Raw genomic sequence first — 12,590 nt, forward strand, 5'->3', positions numbered from 1 at the left:
GGAAAGAGAGTGTTTTTGGCATTTTGTCTCAAATTTAGACATCCCATCACGTTGGCCATATTCTGTTGGTCAAAGCCCAGTTTCTAAATGCTTAGTGGTTACACCGGGATGTGTATACCAGGGGTGGGGATCACTGAAAGCCATTGTGGAGGCAGTCCACCCCATAAGCTGTGATGACGATCATGGGTCTTATCCTTTTTTTTTTTTTTTTAACATTTTTTATTTATTTTACGGAGAGAGACACAGCGAGAGAGGGAACACAAGCAGGGGGAGTGGGAGAGGGAGAAGCAGGCTTCCCGCGGGGCAGGGAGCCCGATGCGGGGCTCGATCCCAGGACCCTGGGATCATGACCTGAGCCGAAGGCAGACGCTTAACGACTGAGCCACCCAGGCGCCCCGGGTCTTATTCTAAATATAACAGGAGACAATGGAACAATTTTACGCCAGAGGATAACAATATCTGAATTTACATTAATTTCATCTCCCCCCCCCGCCCCCCCCCCCCCCGCCCGTGGCTCTGACCTGAAAATGAGGCAAAGTTGGAAGTGACTTTTTCAATACTATACTGCTGGAACCCAGGTCTGCTTTGAGTGGTGTTCCAACCCCTTCTTGTAATTCTTCAATCACTAAATTGTGTCATAGATACATATGACACCATCCCCCAGGTGTAAGAGATATTATCTCAGATACAACTGTTGAGGTCCCTAGGAAGTAGGTTCTAGCCTCATCCCCTTTGTGAAGGTTTGGAGACTGGGGAAGACCTGAGAGGCACAGTGATTTTCCCAGGGCAAAGAATAGGTAAGAAAAAGGAGGCCCAGATTCAGCTCTGTCTTCTCAAAGCTAGGATCTTCATTACATTTTCAGGGATGTGTGAAGAGGGATGTTTTGACTAATTTTGTGTGGTTAAGCAGTTGGCATGGGGGAAGAGGAGGAGCAGTGAACAGCCCATAGGGCACTTTGGATAAGTCTGATTGAAAGGAGGGGCCCGGGTAACAGAATCTTCAAAAAGTGACCTCACTTCTTTGTGGTCATAGACCTCAACAGAACTTAGAACTGTGGTAACCAAGGACCTACATTCTAGAGATAGCCCCTATCCAGCTCACTTGACTGGAGACAGTCAGGAGAGCAAGATGTTTCAATGTTGTTTCTCTGGTAGCAGAAGATCTGGGCTCAAGAAAGCTCAGAGTGAGAATCTTTTTAGTCGCTGTAGACACTGGCTCAGCCATCAGTCCCGACGCATCCGGTCATTTTGGAGAAGGCACCGAAAGGTAACACAAAAGAGCCCAAGGCAGGCCAATTCAGGCTGGGACAAAATTGTGATTCCACCTGAGCAGCGCCGCACCTCTCGTCCCTCATCGTGTGTGTGTGTCTTTGTGTGTGTGTGTCTGTGTGTCTGTGTTGGGACAGAGGAGGCAGGACTCAGGGTTGAGTCCTTCCTGGGCAGAAGCTGATTGTTAGGTGTTGGAAGCCTGGTGGGTCTTTCGTGTTTATACCTCGGTCACGGCTGGTGCATGAGAAGGTGAGTTCTTCTACCCATGTTAATCCTGAGCGCTACAGGTTTTATCTTGTTTCCTCTCTGGGTAGAGTTCTTTGCAGATGCCCTACTCTGCCCCAAGGGTGGAACAGATTTTCTCTTGAGAGTATCCCCCAGTGGCAATGTCCAGACGTGTCCTTTATTCCTCCTGGCCAAGCTATTAGGCACTGTCTTTGCAGAACTCAAACCAGGAGATCATCGAGGAGCTGGCTGATGGGTTCAACTACTCCATCTCCCTAGACAAGGGGCAGATGCACCGGGACACCAAGAAGGGCCGACATTGGTCTTGGGTAAGTGTAGGCACAGAGGAGGTTACAGGTTACCACAGCCGGGACTGGGGTGGGCCCAGAACCCGGACTCATATCTGGCAACTACCCGAGACCATTCCAGGAATGTGGCTACTCCATATCCTTCCTGTCGCTGTCAGGAGCTGACCAAGCCTCAGGTAATTTAGTGGGAATGTCATGCAGCCTATCTTTAAATGGTTCTCCGTTCTGATGTGCATGATCTTGAGCAACCATATGAAATCCCTAATCCTCTCTTTCCCAGTATCTACAGTGGGCAAGTTTGTTGATGACTCACTGGGATAATCCTCTTAATATGGGATGTTAATACAGAGAGGTGCTATGGTTTTCAGCTAACAAAATGCCTTGGAGGTATCAATTATTTATCATTCCCCCAAATAAAAATGTACTTTTATTTATTTATTTTATTTAAAAACTTTCCTTTTTTAATTTAAATTGTATTTAGTTAACATACAGTGCAATATTGGTTTCTGGAGTGGAATTCGGTGGTTCATCACTTCCATACAACACCCAGTGCTCATCACAACAAGTGCCCTCCTTAATATCCATCACCCATCTAGCCCATCCCCCCCCCCACCTCCCTCCATCAACCCTCAGTTTGTTCTCTATCGTTAAGAGTCTTTTATGGTTTGTTTCCCTCTCTCCTTTCACCCCCCCTTCCCATACGTTCACCTGTTTTCTTTCTGAAATTCCACATATGAGTGAGATCATATGCAAAATGCACTTTTAAAGCCTAGAACATTTTATGGTATAGGCACTCAGGTCCCTCTTCTTGCACTAGTTCATGAGGTGGTGGGACTTTCCAGCCTGAGCTCCAGACCCTGATGTTCCTGGAGGCTCATGGTGATGCTGCTGATTATATGTTCCTCTTGTCCACCAGTGTGAAAAGGAGTCCACACTGTGCCTGGATGAGGCCTGCACAATGCGGACGCTCCAGGAAGGCACAATTCAAATGTTAGAGTCCCTGGTACCAGCATACCCAAGTGAAAACATCTCCTACATCACCACATTCCTGGACCCCTACCAGGCCTTCACCAGCTCCCAACAGATCCTGGGCCATTTTTTTAAAAGGTGAGTGCCTGCTCCCTCCATAGCATTATGGTGAGTCTCCTGCCTACTAACTGTGTGTCTGGGGAATGTCAACATACCTCTCTGCACTGCACTTTGCTCTTCTGAGAAGTAGGTGGGAAAAGAATAAACATGACAGAGTTATTGTAGGCAATCATGGGATAATAAGCCCATGGTAGGTGCTTACCTGGTACGTTGCTCTGCAGATAGGACTGCTGGACATGCTGGGCATCTTCATGTTTGTTATTTCTCTGTCCCTAGTGAAAGAGTTCTCTGCCTTGCCCTTCCCTGGCCTGTGTTTTCTGTGAGCTTGGAAAGCACATGGAAAGCAACCCAGTTTCCCAACTGCAAAGAAATTTTGAGATTCCATCCAGCTATTCCTGGTCCGTGTCTTTGGTGTAGCCAGATGAGGTCTCTCTGAGGGCAGGAAGAGGAGCTCCAGTCCCACTCAGATGTGTGGGAAGGTTCTGGTTGAGATTCATGCATTCAACAATACATATTAAACACATGCAGACATTTTGTAGACACTAAGATAATGCAACGGCTGAAGCAGACTCAATCCTTGGGCCTCAATTCTAGTCTGAGAGTCAGAGAGTCACACTAGATGTCATAAGCCGTTGTGTTCCCAGTACATTAGATGTGATGCCGTCATGACCTCCTGTAGATACAGACGCTCCTTCCCATGTTCAGACGTGGAGGAAGGAACAGAAGAACCACTGAAAAGGTGAGTAGTCCTTGGGCCTAGAAGCAGAATGGGATAGTAAGGGAGTCCCTGGGGAGGGACTGGTAGTACCCCGATCTCACACATGTTTGATTCCCATGGAGGGCTGAGGTCTGAGGGCTTCCACCGCCTGAGAAAATGAGTCAGAGAGCTGTGGATGGGGTCCTAAGGCCTTGGGAGGCAGAGGGGAGGCTAAGCTGAGTCAGACCCTGAGCGATTCATCGTTTCCAGTCCGATCTTCTGCTCCCTGCCCTGTCCATATCCATCTCTCTTGACCACTACCCCTGGGGCCCAGAATAATCGGTGTGGTAAGCAGCCTGCTCACAAATATGCCATAAACCTCAATCCTAATGCTCATGTGCATGGAAGATGGGGTAGGCCATGCCCAGGCCCTTTGGGAGACAAGTGTCAGTGGAAGGATGGGCCTCACAAGACTCTCTTTAGATGTGCCCCTGACCATGCCTTCCATTGCAAAACATGGCCACAGAGTGTTTGGGGGTGAGGTGGGGCCATCCTTTGGTGCCCAGACACAAGGAGGGGGATGTGGAAGCATGGTGTGGAAAAAAAGGACGGGCCTCTGACTCTGTTCCACACATGACTTCCCCCAGGGCCCTCTCGCCCATGCTGCACAGCTGGGAAGATCAATACTTACAGGAGGACTGGCAGACCCTGCACCATCCTTGGTTAAAACTGATGGTGGCATACATACACGCCAGCTTGCCTGGCTTAGACCTGAAGTGCTGTGACCCACTGTCCATGGTCCATTTGGAACATCTAGGGCCCACTGAGGCAGAAAAAGAGGGTAAGGGGGACTTCAGTCTGGGAAAATATCCAGGGTGGGCTTCATGTGCTGGGTATTCCCTTAAAGGCAGTAGGATCCTTCCTGTTTTTGGAAAGACACATGGAAACTCCGTTACATTGTAGAACTCTTCTCTTTTTCCTCTTCAGTGCCAGCTCCAGAGCCCCAGCCTGCTGCAAAGTCCGAACAAAGGCCAACTCTGGATTTAGAGCATGTTCCAGCTCCATTTTTACTACCGCCTTTAGTGATGGAGCCACCATCAATGGCTCCAGTATTGGAGCAAGAGCAAACATCAGCTCTGGCACAAATGCCAAGCCCTGAGCCGGAGTCAGCTGGATGTTCAGCTCTATTCAGAATTTGCTTTCCACCTCTGAAAGTAGATACAGAGCCAGCTCCAGCCTCAGAGGCCTCGTGCCCCTGGCATGTGACCAGTGAGAACAGTCCAGCTGAGGAGAAGCGTGAGCTCATGGCTTTCCCTCCCCAGCTGGTGGCAGAACAATTAACAATAGTAGATGCGGTGAGCAGCTGGTTTCTTGTCGGGGGTTGGGGGGAGGGATTCCCTCTGCCATCAGTTGCCCCAGACCTGCCTTTTCCTGATCTGGACTCTTATGACGTGGGTCCAAATCCCAGTCCCACCACTTGCCATTTGTGTGACTTGGGTAACTTTCTTAGCCTCTGAGCCTTTGCTATCCACCGTAGTCAGTAGAGATGGACACCAATAGCACCTGCTGCAAAGATATTGACTGTGCAGATTAAATGGGGTAGAACAGATAGAAAGCTGGGTAGGGCCCAGCCCAGTTGGTGGGGAAGGAACACTCACTGTGTGCAGCCAGGTCCATGGGTTGGCACCCATCTGCCCAGGAGGCCCAGCAGCCTCAGCACTTATTAGACACCTGATGTGTACTTAATTCGAAGGGGGACAAACAAGGCCGTGGTTGTAGCTGTTACAGGAGAATACGCATCTCAGTAGAAAGAGCAGAGGGTGATCAGGATGGGTGAAAGATGCCCCCTTGGGAAGAATCAACTTGAGCCAGCTTCTGGAATCTTAGAGTTAGTGAGGATGGACTGGAGGCAAATGAATCCTTCCTTCCCCACCAGTATTGGGTCCTGAGTCATCCCATGCTGTATGCCCTCAGTAGACAGAGAACAAATCCTGGGGACCTCCACAAGGCTCAGACATTTCCTCAGCTTCCTGAGCTCCAGGTCTGACCAGTGACTCCTGCCTGGGCCTGTGGGGGACTGTGGACACTGAGCTGGGCTGTGGCAGTGCCAGGTGACACTCTCCTTGGTCCCCAGGAGCTATTCAAGAAGGTGGTGCCCAGTCATTGCCTGGGCTCCACCTGGTCCAAGAGGAACAAGCCTGGCAATGAGCACCTGGCACCCACAGTCCGTGCCACCATCACGCATTTCCAAAGTGTGACCAGCTGTGTCCTCACCACCTGCCTTGGGGACCTGAGCATGACTGCCCAGGACAGGGCCAGGGTAGTGGAGCACTGGATCCATGTGGCCCAGGTATGCTGGGGGAGTTCCAGTGGAGTCCCACTCTGGATCCTGGGGAACTGCCTCTTCACCTTCTCAGTTCTATGGTCTGAGCCCCTCCAGAGTCCGTAGGCCTTTCTTGCCAGAGGCACACTGACTTTGACTCACATGTCCTGGTGGTGGCCTTCCTACTTGGCTTCTTCTTTGAATTAAGCAAAATCCTCCTCCCTGAAAGGGGAACCCTCCTACACTGTTGGTGGGAATGCAAGTTGGTGCAACCACTCTGGAAAAAACAGTAAGGAGGTTCCTCAAAAAGTTGAAAACAGAGCTACCATACGATCCAGCAATTGCACTACTGGGCATTTACCCCAAAGATACAAATGTAGGGATCCAAAGGGGTACTTGCACCCCGATGTTTATGGCAGCAATGTCCATAATAGCCAAACTGTGGAAAGAGCCAAGATGTCCATCGACCGATGAATGGATAAAGAAGATGTGGTATGTATATACAATGGGATATTATGCAGCCATCAAAAGGAATGAGATCTTGCCATTTGCAACGACGTGGAGGGAACTGGAGAGTGTTACGCTGAGCGAAATAAGTCAATCAGAGGAAGACATGTGTCATATGACCTCACTGATATGAGGAATTCTTAATCTCAGGAAACAAACTGAGGGTTGCTGGAGTGGAGGGTGGGGTGGGAGAGATGGGGTGGCTGGGTGATAGACATTGGGGAGGGTATGTGCTATGGTGGGTGCTGTGAATTGTGCAAGGCTGTTGAATCACAGATCTGTACCTCTGAAACAAATAATGCAATATATGTTAAGAAAAAGAAAAAGAAGAAGGAGACAATAGTAGGAGGGGAAGAATGAAGGGGGGGGACATCGGAGGGGGAGACGAACCATGAGAGATGATGGACTCTGGAAAACAAACTGAGGGTTCTAGAGGGGAGGGGGCTGGGAGGATGGGTTAGCCTGGTGATGGGTATTAAAGAGGCCACGTTCTGCATGGAGCCCTGGGTGTTATGCCCAAACAATGAATTATGGAACACTACATCAAAAACTAATGATGTGATGCATGGTGATTAACATAACAATAAACAGCACCCCCCCCAAAAAAAAATCCTCCTCCCTCTGAGTGTTACTCTTCTGGCCCTAAATGTGCACTTCCAGGGCTCCATCTCATCTGGGAGGGGAGGAGAGGGGAGTTTTAAACTGAGGGGGTTGAAACTAGAGCAAATAGGGCTCTAGCTCCCCACCTCACAGCTCATCCTCTTTCCTCCCCAGGAGTGCCAAATTCTGAAGAACTACTCCTCTTTGCATGCCATCCTCTTTGCTCTGCAGAACGCCTCGATTTGCCGTCTGAAGAAGACATGGCAGAAGGTTTCCAGGTAGATAGGCTTCTCTCCACAGATTGGACCAGGATGGATTAGGGATCTCTCATACGTCTGTCGTTGCCCCATCAGTCAGCTGGGAACTCCTGGGAGGCCGCAAACCCTGAGGACAGAGACTGGGCTGATGTTGGGGTCTTTAGCCTCTCTGGGTCCTCAGTCCACCAGTTCGGCTTCAGGAATCCGTTTCTTTATATGTCAGATACTGGGTTGATTTAAGTTGGAGACTTTCAAGTGTTTACAGCAACTGAACCCTATGCCCAGAGAAAACCAAAACTAGGCAACACAGAGAAGCTTAATACAAATGTGAATAGAGGCCTCAGGTGACCAGCATGAAAGCCCCCCTCCCCAGTCACAAGGAGACCTTAGTGCACAAAGGAACCCAGCGAAAATACTCATTCAGATGAAGCTTTTGGTTCTGAAATAAAAGGGACTTGCACTCAAATCCCCACGTTATTCCTAAATTTCTCTTTTTTCTTTTGTCTCTTCTCAGGAAGAGCTACAAAAAATTTAAGAAGCTCCAAAGCCAAGACAAGTCACTCAGCAGGGAACTGATAACCAAGGTAGAGTGGAGGCTGGGGGTCTGGAAAGAGAGGAGGACTGAGAGGGAAGGGGGACTGGGCAGGATGTGGTTTTGTTAGTTTCTCACGTAATGATTTAGATGTTCTGGACTAACAGGAAGAGGGACCTGTGTGGCCTATGGGCAAGTGGGGGCGGGGGGTCCAGTTTGAAGTACAGGAGTCTCTGGTCATAGGGTATAGTGGTGTTGGCTGGGCTGTCCAGCTGGCAACGTTAGCCAGTCTCCTGCTTCCGTGAGGGCCCATCCTGCTGGCACTAATGAGGGGATGGGATGGTTAGGGAGTCCTCTCTTTCCGAGACCAGCCCACTGTGCTCTAAGAAAGCCAGGACTGTGCTTTTACTTCTGTTTTTGCAACACCTCCAAGGGGAGGGCGTGTCCCGGGGGATTCCCATGGACCAGGTGGACAAAAAGGCTTCCCAGGCTTGGGTCCAAATGGCTGGGCCAGAGACAGATGTGTGTGCCTTCTGTGACTCCACACCGTGCCCCTATGGCAGCCACTGCTATTCACTCACTGGCTATTTCTCACCTGAGTGTCCAGTTGACAATGACATATGCCCTCAGTGGCTAATGAGGAGGGTCTGGGGGAAATGGTAGTTTCGCAGTGGGGAGTGGGTCCTTCCTTCATCAGAAGCTTCATGTAAATGGGGAAACCAAGTGTCCTGTCATCCTCTTCTCTGTCAGTCAGAGGTAGCGCTTTCAGGGTTGCCTTCCTGAGTGAATGAAGCAAGACTGCTGAGTTGAGGAATGCCCTGAGGAGTTGTTGCTTGGGGGAGGTGAAATCTTTGGCTTTGCCTTGGTTCTGGTCTGGATGCAGAGACTCCAGATCGGCTAAGGCCGGCAGGAGCTGCTTAACCAGACTTTGAGAACACCCCATCCCTCTCCATCTGTGGCTTGGTCCAGGTAGGGGCCTGGACTTTCCTCAAGAGCCCAGAGGGAAGGATTTGTGGTCAGTGGTGGTCTCAGACTGAGTGAGAGCCGCTGAGGCAGGGTCTCTGGCTAAAAGGGGACAGTGACCTCTCAATGTGTGAGCCCCTGAAAAACTTATTGCCCCTCTCGGGCCTCATCTGGGAAATGGGGAGATGATGATTCTGTGGTGCAGGCCTCAGCAAGTGGTGATGAGGTCCGAGGGAGGAAAGGAATGTGTGGATCTTTCCTGCTCCATCTGGGTGTGCGAGGGCAGGAACAGTGATGATAGAAGTATGGCACTGGGTCCTCAGGAGACCCTGTGCGGGGGGTGGAGTTCTCACCCTTTTCAGATGAGGAAGCAGGCCTAGGGAGGCCAGGCCACAGTCCCTGGGCCACACACAGAGTGAGTGTTGGAGCTAGGATTGATCCAGAATCAGAACACACTGGGAAGACAGAATAGCACTGGTACCAGATGACTCAGGTCAGACGTCCGGTGGCCAAAACCCGTAGTAGTGCTGAAGAGACTTTGAGCGAGGGGAGTGGTGTGGCCTCACTGTCCGCAACCCTGGCAGGAGGCACCCTCCAAGTTTGTCACCCCGGAGATCAACACCCAGAAAACCCAGGAGAGGCAGCAGCAACAGCAGAAAGTAAGTGTGCCCGTGGGGCAGGGGCTCCAGGGTGAGAGCAGGGGCTCCCCCTCCCAGCAGGAGGCCTCCAAATCAAGAGAGGAAGGCCCTTCTTACTCCAGCCCTGACTCCTCTTGTCGCAGTGCCTGAAATCCTTCCTTAGAAGTGACCAGGAAGATGGTGTGTAAAGCTGGGTGCAGGATGGATTTGGGGGTAGGGAGGGGCCTGGGGCCACACACCCTGTGATTGGCCAAAGTCAGGTCCTGGGAAGTGATTAGGAGTCTGGTGGTCTTGGAGGGTGAGGAGAGGGGGAATTGGGAGGAGGCTGCTGAGGGACATAGTCTGCTCCATGTGGGAACCCTGGGGTGGGCCAGGAGGCTGAGGGTGAGGAGTTTTCTGTGAAAGGCTGTGGGGGCTCCTGAGAGCAGGGCCTCATCCCACCCCTACCACAATGGCACAGGGTGTTGTCCCCTACCTTCGAACATTTCTCAGTGAACTGCTGCTGATGCACCTGACCATGGAGGATTATCTGGAGGTGGGTGAGCCTGGGGACTAAGCAGGGAACCATGACTGAGGCTTGGGAGCAGAGAGCCCCTGTGCTGAGCCCTGAGCTGTCAGAACTTGGCAAAACTCCTCTCCTGAGAACCTCACAGCCACTCCTGTGAGCTGGTAAATCATGCCCATCTGAAGGGCGAGTGAAGGGAGACTCCGCATAAATAAGACATTGTTCTGGGTTCCCCAGGCTGGTAAAGCAGCAGACATGCCTGACTGCAAAGTGCACAGGTTCTGACAGAGCTGGAATCAGCCTTTTCCTCATATGATGCCCCTTGGGAGAGAGCCAAGTCTGGCCCCTCCACGTCAGGAAGCATATAAGTGAGCAGTCCCTTCCTGCCTGAGGCCTCAGCCTCCTTGTATTATCATCAGAAAGGGCCGGGCTATAAGCTTCCTGAGCCTCTGTCCCCATGTGCCCCCTTCTTTGGGCCCAGAACCTGGCTAGAGCCTTGTCCCGTTTTCTGTATGTGCCTGGCCCCCTTGTGGGACCCGGCAGTAGTGCAACATGAGAAGGAGTGGGCATAGAGGGACTAGTAATGGCTATTGGGCTCTTTCTGATGGATTTTGATTGTCTGCCTTCCAGGGGGGAGAGATCAATCTCAGGAAAAGGAATGCGGTGAGCAGCTGTGGCACTTCCTGCGGGAGAGGTTGGGGAGTGGAAATCAGAGACCCCCACCCCCACCCCCACCCCCCAACAGATTGCTCCCTGGCTCCATCCCGTGTTTTATGTTTGTTGGGCGAGTTTGATAGCAGAGAAGTAGAAGACCCAGCCAACTGACATTTGGGGGTGGGGGGAGAATCAAGGCAAACTTCCTTGAGGACGGGCTACTTCCACCTACCCTTGAGAACAGCTATGGCCTCGATGGAACTGAGGGAAGGAGGGTTCCCGTGTATGCAAAGACCCCGGACCTATCCCCTGTCCCAGTCCTCATCCCCCATGAGGCCTTGTCTGTATCCTGTCCTCCTCTCTGGCCCCAGGAATATGAAATAATGAGGGAGATCCTGCTGCTCCAGGTGGCTGCAGATAATTACAACCTCAACCCCAACGAGCAATTTGGGGCCTGGTTCCGAGACCTGGAGAGGCTCAGTGAGAATGAGAGGTGAGATGAGGCCAGGCAGGAGATGGGGGAGGGCAGTGGTAGACTCTCCCTGGTGGCCAGTCCAGAGAACCTGTGTGCATGGCTCCCTGGACAGCCCGAGACCTTGCTGCACGGTGACCCCTGGTGTACCTGGACTTTAGCTGCTGGTCAGACACTGGGAAGGACACCTTAGCTGTGGCTCCTGACCGGCTCACAGGTGTCACTCTGTCCTGTAGCTACATCCTGTCCTGCCAGCTGGAGCCCCGATCCTAGTCAGCCAGCAGAACTGGGAAGGCCCAGAAGAGCCAGCCTTCGTCAAGCTCAGGGGCGAGTGAGTGTCCAGGCTGGCAGTGCCACCTCTCCCTCAGCTGTGGGGACACAGCTGGGATGCTTGGGGGTTCCAGGACCCCTGCTCTGAGGGGAAGGAGACCATTGGGAGGCTCTTCCTGTGGTCCCCTGAAGGCCAGGGGAAGAGACAATGATCCCACCCATCCCCCTGCCTTCTTTTCTCCAAGGCCCATACATAATCATTTGGAGGGATGATATTTAGTAAATGCTAGATTTATATATTATTATATTAAAGTCCTGTTGCTTTGAAAGCCTGGGAGTTGTTATTTGATTCTTTTATTTCCTGCGCTAATTTAAATGATGAACAGATGCTCACATTCCTTCTTGAATAAAGAAATCTTGCAGCTTATTGTATGTGTGAGAGAGGAGAAAGTCCATGCCACACTCTTACTGGTGAAGTGGCCCCCAGTTCCCCTTCCTCAGAGGATATGTTCACTTCAGTGTTGCTCACCTGTGAGGAGCAGTGACAGTCCTCCAACCTCCCAGGGTCTAGAGGTTGAGGCTAGTCTTACAGACATAGCAACAATCCCTGAAATTGGGAGTCTAACAATTTGCCAGGACCGCTTCCCGCCCCAGGACAGCACCTACTTTTTCACACTTTGGAGGAAGAGAAAACATTTGTGGCTTCTCTTGTTGAGGTTTCTTTCAACAAGTTATTAAAAACTTGCCGTTCTCTAGCTCAACATCTGGAATGGCATCAGCACTAAGTAGAGAAAAGCTTGAAAAGAGACCAAAGGGCGCACATGAAAAGGACAAGGCCAGCAGATGATAATTTGTGACTAGCTTAAGGGCAGGCAGGACTTCCCATCCTCAGTCTCCCTCTAGGGGCTCCCTCCTCCCTCTACCTATATTTGAATCCTCCTGGGATATTTGTCCATGACTCCTGAATTCCTTTTCCTACTTGTCTTATATCTGGGATAAAGATTGTGATGCGTGTTTTGAAGCTACGGCTGGGCTTCCTTCCATAAACATTTATGCTATCTATGAATAAGATTTTCAGCATCCCCACAGTTATTATACAATTCTCTTTAAGGCAGAAATTCCCTCCATCGTTGCCACTCCTTCTTGGCTGGGACTTGCTGGATGTGGGATGGTTTCTTAGTTGCCAAAATCAGGTCCATATACATGGCCAGTGAGAATTCCCACATTCTCCCTTACTGGCCAAGATGACTTCTGGGTCCATGTGGCTCTGAAGTCCATGGT

General features: G+C 50.9%; 1 protein-coding gene and 1 long non-coding RNA gene across 2 annotated transcripts; both read left to right on the top strand.

Annotated features, from left to right (window-relative positions):
• The first annotated feature begins 1,425 nt into the window (after positions 1-1,425).
• On the top strand, positions 1,426-3,631 carry LOC135365699 (uncharacterized). The gene is made up of 3 exons (XR_010413910.1): positions 1,426-1,823; positions 2,719-2,909; positions 3,571-3,631. It is a non-coding gene; the product is annotated as an uncharacterized LOC135365699 (long non-coding RNA).
• A 617-nt stretch (positions 3,632-4,248) lies between these two features.
• Positions 4,249-12,156, top strand: LOC135361508 (ral guanine nucleotide dissociation stimulator-like). Its single transcript, XM_064569717.1, has 9 exons — positions 4,249-4,429; positions 4,576-4,943; positions 5,723-5,938; positions 7,193-7,296; positions 7,790-7,859; positions 9,355-9,435; positions 9,869-9,943; positions 10,939-11,060; positions 12,066-12,156. The coding sequence occupies exons 1-9, from the start codon at positions 4,249-4,251 to the stop codon at positions 12,154-12,156; spliced, it is 1,308 nt and encodes a 435-aa protein (XP_064425787.1).
• Positions 12,157-12,590: the final 434 nt, after the last annotated feature.

This window comes from Mirounga angustirostris, unplaced genomic scaffold (assembly GCF_029215605.1).
Source record: "Mirounga angustirostris isolate CCGP_5_RB_7025 unplaced genomic scaffold, mMirAng1.0.hap1 SCAF_9, whole genome shotgun sequence".
Classification (NCBI taxonomy): Eukaryota; Metazoa; Chordata; class Mammalia; order Carnivora; family Phocidae; genus Mirounga; species Mirounga angustirostris.

What these genes read in the sequence shown, in the direction of transcription:
- LOC135361508 (XM_064569717.1), top strand. Translation starts at nt 4,249, where the DNA reads ATGCTGCACAGCTGGGAAGATCAATACTTACAGGAGGACTGGCAGACC. An exon ending in CACTGAGGCAGAAAAAGAGG is followed by an intron (nt 4,430 to 4,575) that starts GTAAGGGGGACT and finishes TTTCCTCTTCAG; the next exon opens with TGCCAGCTCCAGAGCCCCAG. An exon ending in AATTAACAATAGTAGATGCG is followed by an intron (nt 4,944 to 5,722) that starts GTGAGCAGCTGG and finishes CTTGGTCCCCAG; the next exon opens with GAGCTATTCAAGAAGGTGGT.